Genomic DNA, 24078 nt, shown 5'->3' with positions numbered 1-24078 from the left:
TCAAGACAAGCATGTCTCTGTGTAGCCCCAGGTGTTCTGGAACTCCCTCTATAGATCAGGCTGTCCTCAGACTCAGAGGTCCACCTGCCTTCACCTCTTAAGTACTGGGACTAACATGTGTGCCACCACACCCAGCCTACATTTTCATTCATAAAAGCTAAACCTTAGTCGGGCGGTGGTGGCGCACGCCTTTAATCCCAGCAGAGCCAGACAGATCTTTGCGAGTTCAAGGCCAGCCTGGTCTACAGAGCGAGATCCAGGAAAGGTGCAAAGCTACACAAAGAAACCGTGTCTCGAAAAAACAAAAAAATCAAAAAAAACAAAAAACACAAAAAAAAACTAAACCTTATACATTTTATTGAGCTGGGTGAAATAGCTCTGCACTTTTGTTTCTATTTGATAACATTGAGGGTGGTAGAGATGGAGGATGGTAGACATTGAGGATGGTGGACATTGAAGATGGTGGAATTTGAGCATGGTGGACATTGAGGGCGGTGAACATTATGCTGAGGAGTTAGGATCTGTGATGGTACCTTGACTACAGTGATCTTATGATTAGTTTTTATTTAAATTATAGTGGCTGCTTTTTTCTTTTCCTTACATCTCCTTGTCGTACAAGAAACACAGACTTTTCCATGTAGTTATGGAGGGATTATACAACAGAAAGTGATCGATTGCTATAAACTTATGCCCTGTGGTCTTTGCAGAGAACTTCTTCCTGGGCCTGAGTTTCCTCATTTTTGAGCGCAGGTAATGGGTTGCTTGGAGTTTTCATCTCTTTTGGTATTAGAACTAAAAATCCATTTATCTAGTCAGTGTTTTCTCGGTACTACAGAGGATGCAACGTGCAAGGTACTACCTTGAAGCAGAGAATGACCTCAGCAGATACTAAGCCTGGAGCCTTAACCTCAGACTTCTGAGCTTTCAGGATTGTGAAAAGTAGATTCTGTTCTTCATCAATTACACATACCCAGGTGTTGCTATAGCAACTCAGAGGCCAGACTAAGATGACACCATAAAAAACATTCGAAGGACAGATTGAAAACTGTAACCTGGGCTGGAGAGATGGCTCAGAGGTTAAGAGCACTGGCTGTTCTTCCAGAGGTCCTGAGTTCAATTCCCAGCAAGCACATGGTGGCTCACAACCATCTATAATGAGATCTGGTGCCCTCTTCTGGTCTATAGGCATATGTGCAGACAGAACACTGTATACATAATAAATAAATAAATCTTAAAAAAAAAAAAAAGACAGAAAGAAAAAAAAGAAAACTGTAACCCACATGAGGGATGGTCACTTGTATTTACTAATGACTCTTACCCAGGAGAGGATTCCTAACAGAAAACAGATGAGGTGAAAAGCAGTTCACAAAAGTTGAAGTAGAGATGAGCAATAGACAGAAATACTGAATCTGATATTAAACTTCGCTAACAGTCAACAGAGTTAAAAATAACACAAGTTTCAGTTTGTTAAAATGTGAGACTTGACAGTGTATACTGTAACTAAGTGTTGCTGAGAATTTGAGAAAATGATAATTTTGCATGCTTGAGGAGTGCACAAATTGTCAAAACCTGCTTAGAAGACAACCCAGCAATGTATATTTCAAACATAAGGAACACTTGTTTTTTTTATCCCAAGGCTGTGCCCTCCCTTTTTCTCTGGCGTCCCAGCCCACCCAGGCTGGGTCTCTTCTGTGCTTGCAGTCCACCCGTTGACCTTTCTACATGCATGACCTTCAGGAAGCATCAGGAAGTGTCCTCTTACTGGGCCACTCGACCAGTGCTTCCTCTTTGTCTCTTAGGTCTTCCACCAGGTGCATTCTGGGTCTTGACAGCCCCTCTCTGCTCCCCACACAATCTGCCCTGCATACAGGTACCTCTGAGGACAGCAGGTTCTCTCTGTGACCCACTCTTTTAGCCCACTCTGCTTTGCTTGATCTTACTTGTCCGTAGATTTTCCTTTACTTATCTCTGGCAGTCTTCCTTGGCTCCCCCAGTGTATTAGGGTTCCCTAGAGTAAATGAACTTACAGAATACAGATATTTAATATATATGTAGGTACACACACACACACACACACACACACACACACACACACACACACACACGGGATTTATTAAAATAACTTACAGGCTGTGTGGTCCAGCTGGTCCAACAAGGGCTGTCTACCAACAGAAGGTCTAAGAATCCAGTAGTTTTCCCATCCACAAGGCTGGATTGTCTTAGTTAGGGTTACTGTTGATGTGATAAAACATCATGACCAAAAAAGTAACTTGGGAAGGAGAGGGTTTATTTCACTCACAGTTCCATATAACAGTTCATCATTAAAAGCAGTGAGGGCAGGAACTCAAGCAGGGCAGGATCCTGGAGGCAGGAGCTGATGCAGAAGCCATGGAAGGGTGCTCTGCTTATTGGCTGGCTCCTCGTGGCTTACTCAGCCTGTGTGCACACACGTGCTCTCTCTCTCTTTTTTTTTTTTTTTTTTTTTCAAGACAGGGTTTCTCTGTGTTGTTTTGGTGCCTGTTCTGGAACTCACTCTGTAGACCAGGCTGGCCTCGAACTCTCAGAGATCTGCCTGGCTCTGCCTCCCAAGTGCTGGGATTAAAGGCGTGCGCCACCACCCAGCTCAGCCTGCTTTCTTATAAACCCCAGGACCACCAGCCCAAGGATGGCACCACCCACCATGGGCTGGGCCCTCCCCCCTCAATCACTAATTAAGAAAATGCCTTTCAGTTGGATCTTATCGAGGCATATTTTTCTATTGAGGTTCCCTCTTTCAGATAACGGTAGCTTGTGTCAAGTTGACATAATACTAGCCAGCACACTGGATGTCTCAGCTGGTCCTCATATGCCAGGATCCCGAAAAAGTAGGCTCTAATTCCAGTGCATGAAATGGACTTGATAGTGAAAACTAGAGCAAAGGTCAAAGAGAGCAACCTTCCTTCTTCCATGACCTTGTTATGGGCTGCCAGCAGAAGGTGTGGTCCAGATTAAAGGTGGGTCTTCCCAGTTTAAAAGGTCTCGATTAAAGGTGGATCTTCCCACCTCAAAGATCTGGGTTAGAAGTGGGTCTTCCCACTTCAAATGATTCAGTTAAGAACAGTCCATTACCTGGGTGGTGGTGGTGGTGGTGGTGGTGGTGGTGGTGCACGCCTTTAGTCTCAGCACTTGGGAGGCAGAGCCAAGCGGATCTCTGTGAGTTCAAGCCAACCTGAACTTCAGAGTAAGATCCAGAACAGACACCAAAACAACACAGAGAAACCCTGTCTCGGAAAAAACCAAAACTAAAACAAAAGAGTCCCTCACAGGTGTGCCCGACAGTTCGGTTTTAGTTAACTCCAGGTGCAGTCAAATCAATAATCAAACCTATCGATCACACTAGCCTGAGTTCCTGCATTCCTAGGTCTATGAGGCATGTTTATATCTGAAATTGAGGCTTACCTTAGGCTTCTTCAGCATCACAGCATCCTCTGTCAGCAATGTTCTCATTTTCAGGTAGAGGAAACCTATCTGAATATAGGTTTATATAGAGGTCAGAGGTAAAGGCAGGTGACTACCGAGGGTGAATGACAGATGAGTGATATTTAATGAAGAAACCTGGGGAAAGTTACACGAAGAGCTGTACTTTATAAAGGTGGTGGGGCGGAGCTGTACTTTACTTTATAAAGGTGGTGGGGGGGGGGGGGGGGTGATAATGATTGCTGAGCTTGCTGTTCTTTCTTTCCCTAATAAATTAGCCATCAGAATTATCCCAAAGTGAGGAAGAATGTAGAAAGGAGGCCTTAAGTGTGACATCATGTGGAGCTGCCCTGAAGACCTGGGCTAGGGCAGTAGTAGAGCTTTTAATTATAACATTAGGAGGTTTTTTGGCATTTTTACTCTTATTTCATGATTATAGAGTGGAAGTTCCAGAAGCAATATGATGATACTGAAACAGATTGCACACAAAAGCAGATACAAAAAACCCTATTTTCTGATTGAGCCAGGGTTAATAGGGTTACAAAAGGATACAGCAGTGACCCACCCCGATCATTTTGTTTGGGAAGAGTTGTTTTGTAAAGAGTACTGTTACTTACACTGATGTAAATGGGTTTGTTGGTTCTGGGTTTTTGTTGCTTTTGGTTTTTGTTTTCAGCACTAGGGTTTGAGGTATACAGGATGGCACTGTGTCTTCAGCCTTCCCCTTTGCATCTTATTTTGAGATAGGATCTTGATGTGCTCACTTCGGCAGCACATATACTAAAATTGGAATGATACTGAAATAGGATCTTGCTAAATTGCCCAAGCTGGCCTTCAACTCAGTCTGTAGCCCAGGTTGTCCTTGAATGTGCAATCCTCCTGTCTCAGCCTTCTAAGTAACTAGGATTACAAGCTTGTACTACCAGGTCCAGCTTAGTGTTAAATTTTAACTGGCAAACATTTAAATTCCTAACATAGTACGAGTCTCAGTCTCTCTCTCTCTCTCTCTCTCTCTCTCTCTCTCTCTGTGTGTGTGTGTGTGTGTGTGTGTGTGTGTGTGTGTCCTTCCATCCTACATATGCAAAAGTTTTTTTAGAGGTGGTCACTAATTTTAAAGAATTTAAAGGGATCTCTACATAGGGAGTAGCTCAGTGGCAGGAGTACTTCCCTGGTATGTACAAGGCCCAGTGCCACTGAAAATACATAGACATGAATAAGTGAGTGAGTCAATTTAAAGAAGTCTCACATTGAAAAAGATATGAGAGCCACTGATCTGGAAATCAGTTTGAAAAGTAAAAAGTACTAATAGAGGGCCTGGGGAGATGGCTTGCTGAGTGGTGTCCCTGGTCCACAAGTATGAGGATACGAGTTTGAATCCCCAGCACCCACAGCAGCAGACAGCTGTTAATGTGGTTCTGGGGATGAAGGGGGGAATGTGGCTGGAGCTCGTTGGCTGGTAAGCCTGGCTGCTCAGTGAACTCCAGATTCAGTGCAGGAAAGGTGGATGGAGCGGGGAGATGGCTCAGTTGTAAAGTGCTTGCTAGGTGAGGGTGAGGACCGGAGTCATTCTGGCCTTGAATTTAGATCCACAGCACACACATGAAAGGCCAGGCATGGTAATCCTAACCTAAGGGAGGCGGAGACAGGAGAATTCCAGCTTGCTAGCCACATAGTGTAGCCAAATTGGTGAACATCAGCTTTAGTAAGTGACCCTGTTTTAAATAAATGAAATGGAAGAAGTCTCCTGGCATAGACCTGTGGCCTGCACATACACACACCCACGGGCACACACACAGACATGCATTCTCAACACGTAAATAAAAACAGAACAAATCAGATGGGGGGTGTTGGAGGAAGTCACCTCTGACATCCACACACATGTGTGTGTGCTTGCATGTGCTCTGTGCACACCCACCCACAGACATGCACACCGATGCTGATACATACATAATACGCACCCCCAAAAAGCACTATTAACAACAGTAGGGCTGATAAAATAAAGAGCTCTATAAACAATAATATACAAGATTTACGTTAAGATCTTTAATCAACAGAGAGCAGGTACTTTATAGGATAGCTAACCTTTGAATTGACTTTTTATTTAAGATTTGTTTTATTTTTTAAATTGTATGTGTGTCTGTATATCTTTCTGGGGTATGTGCACTTGAGTGTGGGTGCCTACAGAAGCCAGAAGGCCTCAGATCCCCCAGGCTGGAGTTACAGTTGGTGGCAGCCCAGCCTGGCTGCTGGGAACCAAACCCTGATCCTCTGCAAGAGCCATGCGGCTTTTTCACCATTGGGCCGTTTCTCCAGCTCCCTGAACTGATTCTTGAAAGCTAGTAAGAAGCAAAAGGACAACCAGGAGAGGAAACAGCCCCAAATGCATGAGGGTGTGTGTATTGCACTAGCACCTCAGTGCATTGATGGCTGCTGTGACTGTGGGGACCTGGGACCCAAATTAAACGGAAGCATTTCAATACAACATGCCAAGAAGCTTGACTGTAAGTTGAAAGCAGAATAGCAAGGAGGAAGTTGCTGGTGAACTTATATGGAGGGAGAAGACAAAAGTTGACACGTTAGGACCTACAGAGAATGAATTTGTGTTTGGAGACCAAGGGGACTAAACTGGAGATTGAGAACACAGGCCTGTGTAACAAGGACAGAATAAGGTGGGGCCAGTGAACTGGAGGAAGGAGGTGTCTCAGAGCTGCTTAACAAGTGTTGGAGGTGGAGAGTAGAAGGACCCGGAAGAGGAAGTCGACTGTGTTCAGTTAGCAAAAGTCTTAAGTACTTCATTTTCAATGCCCGGCTCTCAGTGCTCAAAAGTTGCAGGACTTGACACCTCACTCTATTTAGGTTGCTCTTAATCTGGTGGGAATTTCACAAAGCAAAGTCAGTTTTGGTAGGAAGTGTGTTACAAACGCACAAAAGAAGGATAAAATCACATTTTGTTATTTCTTCTCTTCCTGCTTCCCTCCCTCCATCCTTTCCCTCCATCCTTTCTCTTAGCAGGAGATTGAATCCAGTGTGTTGCACATGCCATCCCTCCAGCCCTGAGAGCTGTGTTTTTATCTTCTGTCAAATACACAATGTGGCATTGTCTCATGAATCATCTCATCTCATTCCATGCTATGGAAAGAAAATAAAAGTGATTTTAAAACAACAGTGAAGGGCACTGGGTAGGGAGTGCATCAGTTGGTAATGTGCTTGCCCCACAAGATTGGAGACCTGCATTTTGGATCCCCATTCCCCATTAAAAAAAAAAAAAAAGAGGAGTGTGGTGGCACGTGACCACAATGCCAGCACTGGGAAGGCAGTCGGGAGGATCTTGAGGTTTGCTGGCCAGCTTGTGTAGTTGAACAGTGAGTTCCAGGTTCAGTGAGAGACCCTGACTGGAGGGCAGTCAGCCAACCTCCAGAGCATGGACCTGCCACGTGACACACAAAAACAGTGCCGTGGATACTTTGGAAGCACTTTCAATTTTGTTTGTGTATTACTAAGGTATAGCAAGTTTCAGCTCATCTGCTATGCCATGTTTAAATGCCAGGATGTCCTTTCTCTCCAGTATCTCATTAAATGAAGGACAGCGTATCTATTCTTCTGTTACTTTGTTCCCAACATGGGCATAGCTGTTATAGTAAGCTATATGTGTGGAAATTTTGGAGGGGTGATTTTGCAGTTTTCTTCTTTATTGTAAACAGTATTTTGTGAGGGGGCATAATAAGGACAACTTATTCTGAAGGGAAAATTAAGAAGACACCTTGTTTGGTATCAGATATGCAAAGAGCTGGACTCACTGAGTGGATGTTTTATGTGCCAGAGAAATCCTGCATCTGCAGAAGTTGATACCCTCTCAGTGAGAGGTTGGTCCGAATACTTAGGTATTTTTATGGTTACATTTCTCCTTTTCTTTCTCTTTTTTCTCCCAGCCGCTATTTAAATAAGGCTTTTCGTATCTGGTCCAAGAAAGATAAATTCTCATCCGCCTTTATAAACAGTGTGATATCCCACACTGAGACGGAACACTCTGCACCAGCGTGGATGCTGCTCTCCAAGATCACTTGCTCATCACCCAAGCTGGACTACACCAAAATAATGGAGTCCTGGGAGAAGCTCAGCAGGTTTGCATGCTTGTAAAGTAGCCACCAGCAGACACCAGTTGGCTGGAAGCAAAGCTCGTGTCTTCAGCAAATGGCCTGCTCCAAAGCTGTTGCTTTAAACCTTTAAGCTATTGCTTAAAACCAAGCTTGAAAAATAAAAATCACATCTGAGCAGTTTACCTTTGTCCAAGCTCATTAAGACCTTCCTGTGTCCAGACCCCAGTTAAACCATGTTAACTACTCCACCTTTAATATTAACAATCCAGAAGCAATGGGTGGTGGTTGTGGTGGTTGTGGTTGTGGTTATGGTTGTTCTCTTGGCAGCATGCTGTCTCATTTGGCTCTTTCTCCTTTTCCCTAGTGAACAGTCTCCCAATTCAAACACCTTAGGCTATATGCTGTGTGTCATTGGGCATATTGCAAAGCACCTTCCCAGGAGCACCCGGGACAAAATAACCGGTGAGTCTAATGGAGACTGTCTTGAGGCCTTGCCATTTACGGCAGCCTTTTCCCCCTCCATGGTTCTGTGTAATTTTAAGCGGTTAAATTTCAGGTTTTTCATTTTCCTTAGGTGTTGTCAAAGGCAAGCTGAATGGATTTCGGTGGTCTCTAGAGTTGATCAGTTCGTCTGTTGACACTTTGCAGGGGCTTTGCAGAGCGTCTGCAAAGACACTGCAGGAAGAGCAGGTATGGCCACACACCCCTCCTGCGTTTCCAACGTCTGCTTGAACATGCTGCTCCATAGAAGTCTGAGAAGTGTGGTCTGTGACTAGAGAGCCTGGGAGGATAGCGGTCCCCATTAGCTTTGCTGTACGTCAGCACCCGTGTGTCCAGCACCCGTGTGTCCAGCGGCCGGCTTTCCTTAAGAGCTGGCTGCTGAAGACATGGCTCCCTTAGATCCATCCCTGCTTCGGCTCCACATACAAGTGTCTTTTAGTAATGGGTGCCTCCTGATTGATATTTATCTTTCTGGTGACAGTTCTGCAAAATTATCGTTGAGTGAGTGATATCCTGAACATTCCAAGGGCATTTAAGACATTGTCTTTTACCCAATTGTAGAGTTCCAGGCACAGCAGATGGTGTTTGAGCTTTTGCTCTGTCATATTCCTGGGAATGCCTGTGCCGTTAGTTAGTCACGCAAGTGTTTCCTGCTGGTATTATGTCTCCAAAGTTGTCTAGCCAACTTGTAATTTCTTACAAATATGTTATCAATTTTAGTAATCTTTATATGAATAAATAGTCACAAATCCAAATGAAGACTTTATGTAAGACAGTTACTTTGCCCACTACTGGAAAATTCTACCAGTATTTTTTTTCAGTTTTATGTATTTAATGTGACTCTGACGGCAATTGTATGAGGGTCAGAAGACAACGTGTAGGAGTCAGTTCTGTCTTCCATCAGGTGGGCCCAGGGCTAGAACTCGGATAGTCAGGCTTGGCAGGCAGCAGGGCGCTTTGCCCACTGAGCCTCCTCACCACTGAGTCACCTCACCAGACATATCAGTACTTCTTCCTTATCCCTTTTTCTTTCTTCTTCTTCCTTTTTTTTTTTTAGAGGAATCTTTTTTTTAATTTATTTTAATTTTATATACATTGGTGTTTTGCCTACATGTATGTCTATGTGAGGGTGTTGGATCCCCCAGAACAGGAGCCACAGACAGTTGTGAGCTACCACGTGGGTGCTGGGAATTGAACCCAGGTCCTCTAGAAGAGCAGCCAGTACCCAAAACTGCTGAACCATCTCTCCAGCCCCCCCCATATCAGTATTTCTAATAAATCATTACTGTCATCTGCTTTTATCATGAGATATGTTCTTTCTTAGTTTTTTAATTTTTCATTGACCTGTATGTGTGTCTTTGTGGGTGAGTGCGATGTGTGTGAGGGTACCCATGGAGGCCATCAGATTTCTTGGAGCACAGTTGAACAGTTATCAAACAATAAGAAAAAAAAATAGCTGGTGCTGTGTTGTTTGGCATAAGATCTTGGGGAAATTGGTGGCAGACTTTAAGGACCAGTGGCACACACCCTACTCATGGCAGAACTGGGGTTAGAAGGAAGGTCTCGGTCCCTTCCTGGAATGCTAGAAAATTCGTCTCTGCTGTGGGCTCGTCTTATGAATGCCCATGGTCATCAGGCTGTTCGGTCAGATTGTTACTAGAGCCTGGGAGAACAGAAAAACCCGTCTTCAGATTTAGAGACAAAGAGCTAAAGAAAGCTGGACTGTGGCAGTGTCACACCCAGTCTGTTGTGCTCCACGGGGAAGGAGAGAGACAACGTTTCCGGCTCCTAAGGTTTTATTAAATCACCACAGACGCGGACCACTGATCTGATGGATCAGGGCTGCAGGACAAGGACTCCGGAGCCTTGTTTCTCCTGACAGCCCGGAACAGGGGCAGTAGCGGGGTTTATAAACACAAAAATCACAAGTGTTGCCAGGTTACAGGTAAAATTTTCACCTATCAGGGATCAGATATCAGGGACTTTGCTTGTGTGTTCTGTTCTGTCAGCTGTCACAGAATGGGAGCTTCTCAGTCCAGGCAATCAGATTCAATTGTTCTTTCTGTTAGGAATAGCCATAATCTTTTAAAGAACTAGGGGCATAACAAACTATTTCTGTTGTTTAAGGAGGAGGTTGGTCGGCCATTGGAAACCTCACAGATCCGCTAGGGCTTGGGAACTTGAACTGTGTTTCACCTGGTAAAATGGAGTCTGAAGTCAAAATGGCGGTACTCAGGCCAAGGTGCTTCTCCCTTCAGTAGGAAAGTGGCCACATTTTTTTCTGCCAACATCTCCCTTGGTAGTCAATGGTAGAATAAGACCTTGAGATTTTTCTGTCATCCTAAGGTGTCTAAGGCCATGTAAACACCCTTCTCTCTGGTTTTCCTCTGTAAATCAGCGTTCTGTATGTTACTGAGAACAAGAAGTGACCAGTACACCACTCGGCTGTAGTGCCCACGTAGACTTAGGTCTTGGACAGTTTGGGGATCTGCTAAGCTTGGTAAGAGTGGGTCTTCTGTGGATGTCATTAAGCTCTTGGTGGAAGCTTGAACTACATTAGTGGGGAAAGAAAAGTGTCTAGAAGAAGAGGGACAATGGTCCTGCTCTTTGTCCTAGCTAAGGTCCGAACTGTTTTCTGTAACTCAGTTTCAGGGATACCGTTTTAGAAACATGTTGACAGATGGACTTTATATGGAAGACAGTTAGATGAGGGGATTGTGAAGCAAATTGTGTAGCATGTAAGAAGCTATGTGAGGCGGGCTGCCTAGCTAAATTCAGATATATGAAGACTTTGACAGAAAAGAATTGAATTTATTTGGTGTACCCAGATGCCCAATCTACACAAGTGTTTGAAAATTAGAAGGGAGCAGATTTCAGCCAACTGAAGCAAACTTACGGAAGTGTGCCTGAAATAAAGGTTCCTGTCCCGAGTCACTGCTGGTGCTCACACGAAGCTGTACCGAAACGGGACATTAGCTGTGGTGTAGCAGGGATCCCAGAATTGTTTGGCCTTGACAGCTTTCCCAGGCTCTCTGGTTCTGAGTAGTTACTTCGGAACACTGAGGTCCTTGTCTTTAAGCTTTTATACATCAGCCCTTATTTCTTCCTTAGGATTAAGGCCGGTTGATTTCAGGGGCTCTCTTGGCCAACAAGTGGTGGTTAGGTTGTATAATCTATTAAAAGTCATAGGTGTGATTATTCTTTTAAGAGTGATAAACACATGCCGGACGGTGGTGGTGCATACCTTTAATCCTAGCACTCAGAAAGCAGGTGGATCTCTGAGTTCAAGTCCAGCCTTGTCTATAGAGTGAGTTCCTGGTGCCAGGGCTACACAGAGAAACCCTGTCTTTAAAAAGAAAAAAAGTAAGCTGGGCAGTGGTGGCGCACACCTTTAATCCCAGCCCTCGGGAGGCAGAGCCAGGTGGATCTCTGTGAGTTCGAGGCCAGCCTGGTCTACAGAGTGAGATCCAGGACAGAGAGAAACCCTGTCTCGAAAAAAAAAAAAAAAGGGTAACAAACACAGTGGTTTGCTAGGCTGGGTCCGATTGTGTCTCTTGTGGTAGTGATTTCCTCCTGTTTGGCAAGGGTGACACCACATTGCTCTAGTGCCACGTGCACTGGGCGATCCCTAAGCTGGTCTGTGAGAGCCCCTGGCATACATGTGACAGATAGTGTCGTTGCAGTACAGTTCTCCCTGAAATAGAAGGATATGTCCTAACGTTCACTTCTGTGGAGACACTTCGCTACACCTAGGTATTTTGGAGTGGCCAATGAAGCTCAGGAATTCTGGGTTTTGAGAATGCTCTTGGGCACAGAAATGTGGTTGTATGTTGTGAGTGGCAGTGACCCCCCCTGGAACTAGAATCAGTAAGAGACACTAAACACTTGTACCTAAAATATTACAGAAGAATAACTAACAGCTTCTGTTGTGTGTGTGTGTGTGTGTGTGTGTGTGTGTGTGTGTGTCTGTCTGTCTGTCTGTCTTTCTGTCTATATCTATGTCTTGGTCTATGTGCATGTGCACAGGGACCAGAAGAGGACTTTGGTGTCTTCTTCCATCACTGCATACCTATTAATTTTCAGGCAGGGTCTTCCCCCTGAACCTGGGGCTTACCCTCAGCTAGGCTGGAAGCCAGCAAGCCCCAATGTCCTCTTGTCTCTGCCCCTGTGGGACAGGCATTCGTGGGAATGCCTGGCTTGTTACGTGCTGGAATCTGAAGTCAAGACCTCATGATTATGGACCAAGTACTCTTAACTGCTGAGCCATGTCTCCAGATCCCTGCTATTTTTTTAAGACAGTGTCTAGCTATGTAGACACATTGGCCTGGAGCTCTCAGTTTCCCTAGACCAAACTGGCACTCGGGATCTTCCCGCTTCCACCTCCCAAATGCTAGGATTACCATACCTAGCCCAACATCAGTCCTTATTTTATGTCTTTTAAAAGTAAAGTGTTAACCATAATAGTTAATTCTCTCCCTGTGTGGTAGAATTACCATTTTTCCTCTACTGTTGGAGGGGTACTGCTGTTAAAAGTGGTTTATAAACTTGAGAACTAGATTTTCAACTTGCCTTTTGCTCTTCTAGAGCAAATGTGGAAAGAAAGATGATATACACAATACTCTCTCAACATTTGACTTAGCCAGTTCCCATGGCCAGGATGCTGAAAGTGTTGCCGTGGTGTGGGGCATGTGATGGGAAAGGTGAAAACAGTGAGTGTGGTGGCTGGGGTCTTCCTGCCTTCCAAGAGCCTGGAGGTTCTGGGAACTGGGCTTGGTGAGTCATCTGAGCCATGTGAGACCCGTCAGAGCTAACCTGTGACTTGTGCAGGAACTGCTGAAGCAAGTGTGTGGGGATGTGCTCTCCACCTGCGAGCACCACCTCTCTAACATCCTCCTGAAGGAAGATGGAGCAGGAAACATGAATGAAGACCTGGTGGTAAGCAGCTGCTTTTTCTTCATCTTTTTACAGTAGGGTTTCTTCGAGGGTGATTGTGTAATGTGGTTTCAGTTGCTATTGACAAGAAAAAGAAAGGCTTTTAGAACTTACTTTTTTAGGGTTTTTTTTTTGTTATGTGTATGCTTGTTTATGTGTGCTAGGAAGAGGCGGGTATATGAACGTGAATGCAGATACTTGTGGAAACGAGGAGGATATTAGATGCTAAGGAGCTGGAGCTACAGGCATTCGTGAGCTGCTGATGTGGGTGCTGGGAACCAAACTCAGGTCCTCTGCAAGAGCAGTAAGTGCTCTTAATTGCTGACATCTCTCCAGCCCCCGTTTGGCCTTTTGACTTTTAAAATAATTATAACATGTCTTCTGGGCTATTTAAACTTTGGACTGTAGCACTGGGGGAATAGAGTTGAGCTTTCGTAATGTGCAAAATAAAAGGGGAGATTTGACCGCCAGGACACAGATGCTCTTTGCTGAGCCAGTTATCTTGGTGGGCACTCCTGCTTTAACAGTAGCATCGGCATAAGAGACCACTTGAATCAGGACACATAGGCAGTTAGCACTGTTAACCATGGTCCTGATGCTGGCATCTGACGTTGTCTGTTAGAGAAAATGGGCCATGGTTTGATGCCCGTCGGGATGGATGTCATTTAACCAAGCCCGACTGGTGTCTCCTCTGTGTAAACGAGCAGAGCACCTCCTGTCTGTGTTCAGTTCCTGCTCTGCCAGCTTTGCTCTTGCCGTTAGTGATTATAGACCAGGGTTAGAGTTGGAAGGGAAGGCCACTCTACCAGCAGCTCTGTGTGCACACATTCTGTGATAAGCATTAGCATCATGGGACTCTAGATGCTGTCAGCAGACTTCAGAGGGCTTGGATTTATCAAGTATCAGTCATTACCCACACCAATGTTACAAAAAAAAATGAAAATCACAGCAACTAGTAAAAACAACATGTTTTATGTTTAAGATTTTTTTAAAAACTCAAATATATGTGCTATTGGCTTCCTTACCACAAGGTTAAGGGGTTATTTATTTATTTGTTTGTTTTGGTTTATTTGAGTCAAGATCTTGCTATCTTGCCTGGGCTGACCCTCCCAGCACACTCCTGCCCCAGTAGCTAAGATTGTAGGCATGCATGTACAACTGTTTTAAGCTCTAAAATAACCTTTCACCTGACCTTTGACTTTTTAATAATGCTCATTCACCTTTGGGGTGAAGAAAAATAATATTATTTATTAAAACAGGATGTCACTAGAAAACATAAATAATGGTAGCTGGCTCTGAGGAAGTTGGACCTTGTGTGTGTTCTGAGCAGGAGTTTAAAACAGTAAACTAACCTGGAGGACAAATTGGAATTGTTTTACAATATAGAGTGAGTTTACATGCTTCTAAAAACAAATTTAGTTTGAAGTGCTGGGGATCAAACACAGGTCCTTGAGCATGCTAGGCCAGCTTTCTACCGTTGAGCTGGACGCCCAGCCCTTTATGTGCTCTTTCGGTCTGGATTTCACTGCTAGGAAAATTAAACAGCAGGTTTCACAGAGGTCTCCATCAGGCTATTGTAAGAATAAACACCCATGCCAGGCATGGTGGTGCCCACCTTTAATCCCAGCACTTGGGAGGCAAAGGCAGGCGGATCTCTCTGAGTTTGAGGCCAGCCTGGGCTACAGAGTTCCTTCCAGGACAGCCAGCATTGTTATACAGAGAACCATCTTAAAAAACAAAAAAAGAAGAAAGAAATACCTACTAACTGTAGACTATTCAGCAAAAGTATCATGAAGCCCATAGCTTTCACATGGCATCTTTATATTCTTTAAACATTTGTTGTATATATTAATATGAAGAGATGACACCTTCTATCACAACATGATTATTAATAGAAGCCCCAATTCACAGAAATGTCTGGATTTTGATGATAAAATGATATGGTCATTCTAATTTGGAATGAATTTTATTAAGTAGCAGCCAAATTTTTATTAATAGCCATGTATATTTTCTGAAAAAGTAGTGATTGTTTTGTAATTTGTGAGACAAAATAATGCTCTTTTGACATGTTACTCAAGCTAGAGTTTAATGGTTTTTTTGCCTTGCTTTTACTACAAATTCAATTCTCTTTGCAGGTGAAATGTATTTTTACCATAGGAGATATAGCCCAGTTATGTCCAGCCATAGTAGAGAAGCGAATCTTCCTTCTAATCCAGTCGATTCTGGCTTCTTCTTCTCATGTGGATCACCGTAAGGCCTTTGAAGTCATACCCTGCACCATTCCGTCCTAAGGCTCATTAACTGTCTCAATAATAATTCGTTTCCCCTTCCTTCCCCACAGTTCCATCATCTCAAGGGAGTACGGATGCCCTAGCCAGTCAGCTGCCTTTCCAGGTCAGAAGCTCTGCCATGCCTTCCGTGATTAGAGCACACGCCATCATCACTTTAGGTAAGGCACCATGGGAGAAATGTGACTGTAGTCTGTGTAGCTCTTGTCTCAAATAAGCGTCACCACAGTAATGTGCTATGTGCTGTGAGGCTGTGCCTACTCTAGCTTTTATGACTTTAAGAGTTAATTCTGATGTGAGGGCCCAGCTCTGCAGATGGAACAGAGCACTCACAGTGAGAGCCCGTGAGACTGTCACTCTGTGTGTGTGGTGATTACGTCTCTCATTGCCATGCTGAAATACCGACAGGCAACTTCAAGGAAGTGGGGTTTACTGTAGTGCATGCTTCAAAGGGCGCCTCTGTCCGTTTTACAGAGTGGAAGCATGGTAGCACTGGCTGGTCACTGCAAAGCAGGAGACGGGAAAGCCAGGCCGGAAGCCAGGCTGAGATAGGATCCTCAAAACCCCTCCACACTGACCCATGCCTCCCGCCTCTAACCTCACAAAACAGTGACATCAGCTGGGAACCAAGTATTCAAGTATTTAATCACGTGAGCCTAAGTGGGACATTTTACATACAAACCATTATACAGGGAGATTCTTTTGTAGGATTATGGTAATTAATTACAAATGCATCTGTTTCTATCTTTATGGGGGTTTTGTTTTGCTTTTTTTGTTTGTTTTCAGTGTTCACGGTATAGCTTGTGAAATCTATCAACAAGCGTATTTCAGAGGCCGGGAGAGGGCTCAGTTGATAAAGTGCTACGAAGCACAAGGGCCTGATTGTGATCCCTAGAAGCCACATTTTTTTAAATGCCAGAGTCTGGAGAGATGGCTCAGTAATTAAGAGCACTGGTGTTTTCCCAGAGGACCCAGGTTCGAGTCCCAGCACCCACAGCTCACAACTGCCTGTGACTTCAGTTCTAGGAGATTGATGCCCTCTTTCGTCCTCTGCAGGTACCAGGCACCCAAGTGACAGATGTGCAGGCAAAATACCCATGCACTTAAAATACATTAAAATAAAAAATAGTTAAGGAAGCCGTGTCCACTGATACATGCCTGTAATCCCAGTGCTGAGGATTCAGAGACTGTCAGACCCCTGGTGCTCCCCGGCCCACCAGCCTAGCCTGCTTGGCAAACTGCAGGCCCGTGAGAAGCTCTGTCTTGAAGGAGAACACTCAGGGTTGCCTTCTGGCCTCTACCGACACTTGTGTATACACATGAGTCTGCACACACCCAAAACAAGAATTGTATTCTAGATACTACACTGGGTTTTAGGGATGGAAAGTTTGAAGTTCTGTTTATAGAGCAAGGTGGTTTATTTAATATTTCCCAGAACTGACAGATGAGTTGTGAGCACATTTCTCCACAAACTCAAATAGTTTGTCATGAAAACACTGACCTCTGGCTATGATTGAAATAGTCTGTCTTTAAAAGTGCTTATGTATTTTATAGTAGAAAAGTTTGGAATGGTGGTTTTTGTTCCTGCTGTGGTTTGGTTTTTTTTTTTTTTTTTTTTTTTTTTTTTTTTTTTTTTTTTGGTTTATTTTGTGGTATTGGATTGGTTGTTTTAAAAATAACTAAGGAGATCTGGACTGGTGGTTCTGGCGACCAGACGCATTTGCGTCCCCTCCCGCCCACGTCGGGTGCCTGCGGTCTGGATGTGTCTAGGCAGGCGCGGCATGCTGTGGGAAGGAGCGATTGTTGAGAAATGGCCAGAAACAAGCTGGGGAACCCTCCGCAGTAAACACGTTTCTTCGTACTGAGACTTTGTCGGGGGTGGGTTTTTTTTTTTGTTTTTCTCGTTTCCAGCACATAAAAGACATTGTCTCCCCCCCCCCCCAAAAAAAAAGTCTACGGCCATACCACCCTGAACGCGCCCTATCTTTATCTTGTCTGATCTCGGAAGCTAAGCAGGGTCGGGCCTGGTTAGTACTTGGATGGGAGACCGCCTGGGAATACCGGGTGCTGTAGGCTTAAATAAAAAAATTAAAAATAAAAATAACTAAGAATTACAAGTAAGAGCAAAACATTCCCCAGGCCACAAAGCAAACACACTAGAGAATATAATTCAGCAGTCTCCTTCTAACTGAATAAAAAAAATAAGTGACACAATATTCTTTCCTGCTATCAACTTGCATTTTTAATTCAATAAGTTTTTTAGAGCATGTATATGTCAAAACTAAAATGTGTTAGGTTTTACTGGTCATTTTGTGGGTAAGTAGGTAACTATAAAATTCAAAGAATGACTTTAAGTGCAAGACGATTTTATTATTGCAGAGGAAAAATCACATGTCTCAAGAAACTTGTGGGGTTTATGTTTTCGAGTGCTATTTTTAAACTTTCTAATATTTGTCTGTGAGTTTGTTGTTGTTTGTGATTTGAGGCATATGTTTCCTCTGTGTAACCTGAAGTGTGGAATCTAGACATCTTCCTCTTTTCTGTAATAGGTAAACTGTGCTTACAGCATGAAGACCTTGCAAAGAAAAGCATCCCAGCCCTTGTGCGAGAACTTGAAGTGTGTGAGGATGTGGCTGTCCGCAACAATGTCATCATTGTGATGTGTGATCTTTGTATCCGATACACTGTCATGGTGGACAATTATATTCCCAATATTTCCATTTGTCTGAAGGATTCAGACCCATTTATTCGGAAGCAGACACTGATCTTGCTTACCAACCTCTTACAGGTATGAGTAGGACTCAGACTGCCCTTTTCTGCTTACCATACTGGTTTAAGGGAACATTCAGTTAACAATGATATGCTTACTTTGTCGTAGAATCAAAGATAATTTTTCTCATCTTTGTTTAGTCTTTGTTTACTGTTCACTGGCATACTTGCACAGAATTCCATGTGAAGCAGGGTGATTCTGTGTCTGTAGACCTGCAGAAGGACGTACTTGGGGACAGGCGCCTCCAGTCCAAGTCGCCCTGCTCCTCTTGGCCACATCCATGTGTTTCAGCCATCATGGCTCTTGCTTTAAAATGTAGATCATATTTGGAATGCACTGTCTTACAGCATTGCTGCAGGAGTCAGTGAACGTTTTCAGTCTAAAACATCGTGAGCTGCAGGGCTGTCTAGAGCATATGATACTTCCGTGTACATTCAGAGCTTGTAGTTAGCCTATAATGAGAAGGAATAGCTGATGATACATCTTTTCTAAACACTCATAAGCTTATCTTTTCCTGCATTACGGATTATTATGGATCTGCCCATTGAAGCCATATTCTTTGTGTTATTTTCTTTATACCGTAGATTTGGTAAGTTTTTGCCCAAATACTCCTCTACATCTCTTTGAACTGGCAAGTGCTATGTGCTTTGAAGGAGGTTAGGAGGTAAACACTGTCAAACTATACTCGGGTCCCAGGTGGAGCAGTGGCCAGCAAATGACTCTGCCCCTTGGCCCATCTCACATTTCCCTATCAAAGTCCATCCTGAAGTATGCTGTTTTCACCCTCGCACAGGAAGAATATGTGAAGTGGAAGGGCTGTCTCTTCTTTCGCTTTGTCAGCACCCTGGTCGATCCACACCCGGACATTGCCAGGTAATCTTGCCTTCCCCGTGTCAGACAGCTCAAGTTTCCCTAGTTCCTGGTGTGCACTCTCTTTCCTTTCAGGAGAGTCTACAGTTGTTTGGGATTTAGTCAGCTTCTAATAATTACCAGAAAATCTTAAAATACTGAATGATAGAACAGACCTTATATGTACATGTTTTAAAAGCAAAACAAACCAAAACTGAGCAGACAGCTAACTAAATAATCTCAGCTCGGACTCCATCATTTGCTAACGCTGCCTGCCCTCACTAAGGAGTAGTGACGAGCACGCTGTCTTGTCATTTAAACTGTATCAATGGGAGAAGGCATTAACTAGTGACTCTTCTAGTGATTTCTAGAGACAAAAAAAAAACAGTTAATTTTGACAAATCCAATTTTCTTTTAAGTTCATAAATTCTAAGGAAGAGATTCTAAGAATTAAAGAGTGAATGGCACAGTGTAAAATGCAGTGTACAGATTGCAAAGGCTCCTTGGAAATGACTTTCCCATTCCTTAATTCCTATTCTTGTATTTTTTTTTTAAAGACTTATTTTCAAGAGGTTTGGAAATGCTCTGATAGGATTTGCTACTCCAGATTATGTTGTATGAATAATTATTTTTAAAGCAAATCTTCATGTGGAAAACAAGATGCTGAATGCCACAAGCAAAGCCACTACAGCAGGCGAAAGGTCCTTACGGAGTCATTAACTATAAATAGCTTATAAGAATGGCTCTCTCTGCTTCTAAATTTGGTCACCAATAATTTGGTCTGCTTTCCATAGAAGAATCTCTGTTGAGTTCTTTGGGTTTAATTTTCAAAGAGGAATATTTCACATAACAAAGTAGCAGAATATTAACCTTCTAATTAATATTGTCTAGAGCCAGAAGCAAAAACACTGGGGTCACCAGCTTCTTCTTTGTGTAGTTGGGGAAGGGCTGAGATGGATGTGCCACCTGATTTTAATGTGCCCCTTAAGGACCCTTGTGGCCAGTGGTCGACGTAGTCACACCGGCCCTGGCGGAAGTGTTCAGAATGCCTTCAGGTGATGAACCTAGGATGCAGTGTTTTCTGTTTAAGCTGTATCTTCATCTTTTCTCGTTTTTATCAGCTCCTATATAAAAATGTTTAAAAGAGACAATAGATGCCGGGCAGTACTCGGGAGGCAGAGGCAGGCGGATCTCTGTGAGTTTGAGGCCGGCCTGGTCTACAGAGTGAGATCCAGGATAGACACCAAAACTACACATAAAAACCAAAAAAAGAAAGAAAAAAAAATGAAGCACTAGATAAGTTTAACCCAATTTAAACATTTCACAGTATATACACATGTTAAAATATCACATGATACCCCATAAATATGTATAATGTATGTGTATTGGTTAAAAAGAATACATTTCAGATAGTTGAAAAGAATATATTTAAAGAAGAGCATTAGTCAGCATATAACATTTACATAGATGGTGTAAATCCAGATCCTCGGGGCATGGGTCAGAAGGAAATTTGGTCAGATAAAGAGATGTTCTACACTATGGTGAGACAATCAGCACATTTAGCATTTGATATTCTATCCTTTAATCTCTCACTAAAATGTTTTTATTACATCTTATTTACTTATTATGTGTATCTGTTTGGGGGCATGTATGTACCACAGCACACGTGTGGAGGTCAGACAACTTGCAGGAGTTAGTTCTCGCCTTTCATCATGTGGGTCCCCGTGACTGACCTCAGATCATCAGGACAGGAGTTTCTTCTTTCAGAAAAGCTGATGTCTACATAGCTAGGCCAGTGTCAGGCCAATTTGTTTATATTAAGTGGATTAGTTTCTTCATATGTTTCTGCCAAGTCAGAATTTACAGACACTGAGAGACAGAGCCTATTGAATGTATTTTTGGTCCAGTTGGATTTCCTGAAGAGTCTGGCATGAGGAAATTGATGAAGAAAAATGGGGGATGGAACTGAACCCAGGGCCTTGTACATGTTATGTAAGTGTTCTGCCACTGAGCTATATCCCAGTACATCTTTAACAGGGTCATCTAAAACTTTGTTTTGAGGCTACAAAATTATATCACATATTTTCTCCTCTGACCACTAGGTGGCGGTCTTGTCGTCCCATAGTCACAGGGTGATAGCCAAGTAATACACAGCCTGTTTAATAGGCAGTAGCTGCAAAAATGAGTTCAAACAAAGTGCCACTGAAAGAAAAGGGAGGAAAGCAAAGGTGACTTGGTTTGGAAGAAAAAGAAACTCCACTCTGTGGAGAGCTCAGTGAAGCTGCAGAACAAATGGGCTGGGATAGGGAGTCCAAACAGCTGGAAGGACAGACAAGGTGCGTACAGAAGAAGCTCCGATTCCATGCAGTGGCGTGGTCCACGGCCACAGAGTGGTGACATGGAATACGAATGTGGGGGAACCATGAAAGAAGTCTGGAAAACGGCAGGTGGGGGTGACAGTTGGCTTATCTGTGAGCCTTGAAGACACCGGGTCATGACTTGGGATGGAGAGGAAAATAAGCTCCCAAACTAACAGAAAACAGATAGCTAGAGGAGGCCGCCATGCTGGACCAGCTGCTTGTCTGTTGCTATAACCTGTTGCCACCTCTCCCATTCCTTGCCTTCGCCCTCCTTGAGTCTGAAATTAAATTTCTTTAAACTTTTCAGCAGACCAAGAAAGTTAGACCCGTTTCTCCAGTATATCAAGACGGAAACTTGCTGTTAAAGTAAAGCCCCTGTAGGTGCAGCATGGAGCCTAGACACTGTGCACTGACGGATTGCAGCTTCTCCTAACGAACATCTCAGTGGCAGCCTTCATCCCTGAACATGCAGTCCTGCCAGGCTCATGTGACAGTGAAATAGAGGTGCATAGCTCCCAGTAGGGTACAGGCTAGTGTCTCACCATCAGTTACCCCTGCTGATCTGCGTTCCCAGCCTAAACCCCAAGAAAATGAACATCTGTCCTGGGATCAGGTTCAAGCAGCCCCTCCCTCCTGATGAATTAGCAGATTCATAATGCGAGTTCAGGTCTGAGGAGGAGAAGTTCCTGGTGGACATGAGAACCACTGTGCTATAGTAGATTGACCATAAAGAAGAGCACAGAGGGCAAATTCCTATTCTTCCTTTTATTATACAAATTATGTTTGTTTCTGTATTTGAAAGTTATCCTAGACAGAACCAGGGTCCCTCTAATTCTACCTAGAGCCTTGGCTTCTAACCCATTTCCATTCTTTTGTGACACCCACCAACCTGTAGAAACACTCTACCAGGGACCCCACAGCCCCCACAATTAGCGAAGACACAGTAGGAACACCCAACAAAGAGAAGAGAGATATCTACACAGCAGACACTTCAAACATCCTAACTCCAGATGCCCAGATCCCAAAGCAAAAACCCAAACATGAACAGCTAAGCCGGTGTGCCTCCTCCAGAGCCAGCAACTCTACTGCAATAAGCTCCAAGGAAAGCAATTTAGCTGAAGCCTAAGACAAGGACTTCAAAAGAGAAACTGTGAATATGTTGTAGGACCTTAAAGAGGATATGAATAAATGCCTCAGTTAAGACCATGAAAACACATGCAGTTGAATGAAATAGTTGAAACAATTCAAGACATGGAAATAGTATTTAACAAAGAAATAGTCACGTAGACTTTCAAGGAGAAAGGCCAGCTCACATATAAAGAGGGTCCTCAGGATATCAAACAGAAACCTCAGGTAAGCTTTACCAACAGATTAAAAGACATGGGAGAGAGAACCTTAGGTCTTGAAGACAAGGTAGAAGAAATGGATAGGTCAATCAAAGAAAATGTTATACCTGAAAAAAAACAAAATTCCAGGTACAAAACATATAGGAAGTCCAGGATTTTACAAAAAAGCCCAAATCTGTGAATGATAGGGGTAGAGGATGTTGAAAAAACCTAACTCAAAGGCACAGAAAATATTTCCCCAGCCAAAAGGAGGTGCCTATCAAGGTACAAGAAGCATACAAACATCAAATAGACTGGACCAGAAAAGAAATTCTCCCAGACACATAATAGAACACTAAATGTATAGAATAAGAAGTGATATAAAAGCTTCAAGTTCAAGGGGAAAGGCCAAGTCACATATCAAGAGAGTCCTATTAGAATAACACCTGCCTTTTCAGTGGAAACTGAAAGCCAGAAGGGCCTGGAAGGATGGTCTACAAACTGAGAGAGCATGGACTCCAGCCCAGCCCACGATACTCAGAAAACTACTAATCACAGTGAACATGGAAAGAAAAACACTCCACAATAAAAAAAAAAAAAAAATTAAGAGATTTCTGTCCACCAGTCCAGTCTACAGAAGGCACTAGAAGGAAAACTTCAGTCTGTAGAGAAGTTAACTACACCCAAGAGGACATAATAAATAATCCCAGAACAGTAAATCAAGAGAGAAGGGTGGAGGAATTTGTACCACAACAAATAACAGGAATCAGTAAACACTGTTATCAGTAACTTTCTATCAATGGTCTCAGTTCCCCAAACAAAAAGACAAACTAACAGATTGGATTAGAAAACAGGATCCATTTTTCTGCTGCATCTAAGAAGCACACCTCACCATCAAAGACCGCCATCACCTCAGGGTAAAAGGATAGAAAAGATTATTTCAAGTAAATGGAATCAAGAAGCAAACAAGTATAACTATTTTAATATCTGATAAAATAGACTTCAAATCAAAACTAATCAGAAGAGATAGGGAAGGTCACTAAAGGAAAAGTCCACCAAGAGAATATTGCAATTCTAAACATTTATACACCAAATGTAAGGGCACCCAAGTTCATAAAAGAAACACTACTACAACTAAAATCATGTATTGACCCTAACCTGGTGAAAGTGGATGACTTTAATACCCTACTCTCTCCAATAAATAGGTAATCCAGATTAAAAAACTAAAGAGAGGAGCACTGGAGTTAAATAACATCATAAATCAAAGGGACCTGGCAGATATTTACAGAGCATTTCACTGAAACACTAAAGAATATGCTTCTTTTGAGCAGCTCCTGGAACTTTCTCCAAAATGACCACATATTAGGAAACAGCAAGTATCAACTGATATAGGAAAAGTGGAATAACACCCCACATCCCATCTGACCACCATGGATTAAAACTTGATATCAACAACAGAAATAGCAGAAAGTAAACAAACTAAGGAAACTGAAAACTCAC

General features: G+C 43.2%; 1 protein-coding gene and 1 pseudogene across 2 annotated transcripts in view; both read left to right on the top strand.

The window, feature by feature from the left end:
- Positions 1–24078, top strand: part of Ncapd3 (non-SMC condensin II complex subunit D3) — an 83192-nt gene that overhangs the window by 42626 nt on the left and 16488 nt on the right. For both annotated transcript variants that reach the window (XM_028883048.2, XM_028883047.2), the window contains exons 17-24: positions 7386–7577; positions 7918–8015; positions 8128–8243; positions 12882–12989; positions 15122–15236; positions 15328–15435; positions 17824–18062; positions 18838–18917. In XM_028883048.2, the coding sequence (XP_028738881.1) occupies positions 7386–7577; positions 7918–8015; positions 8128–8243; positions 12882–12989; positions 15122–15236; positions 15328–15435; positions 17824–18062; positions 18838–18917 (1056 nt within the window). The remainder of the gene's footprint in view (positions 1–7385; positions 7578–7917; positions 8016–8127; positions 8244–12881; positions 12990–15121; positions 15237–15327; positions 15436–17823; positions 18063–18837; positions 18918–24078) is intronic.
- Positions 17226–17350, top strand: LOC114702596 (annotated as a pseudogene).

This window comes from Peromyscus leucopus, chromosome 7 (genome assembly GCF_004664715.2).
Source record: "Peromyscus leucopus breed LL Stock chromosome 7, UCI_PerLeu_2.1, whole genome shotgun sequence".
Lineage (NCBI taxonomy): Eukaryota > Metazoa > Chordata > Mammalia > Rodentia > Cricetidae > Peromyscus > Peromyscus leucopus.
The sequence above is the reverse complement of the archived record's forward strand: the minus strand, read 5'-3'. Positions and strand labels throughout refer to the sequence as shown.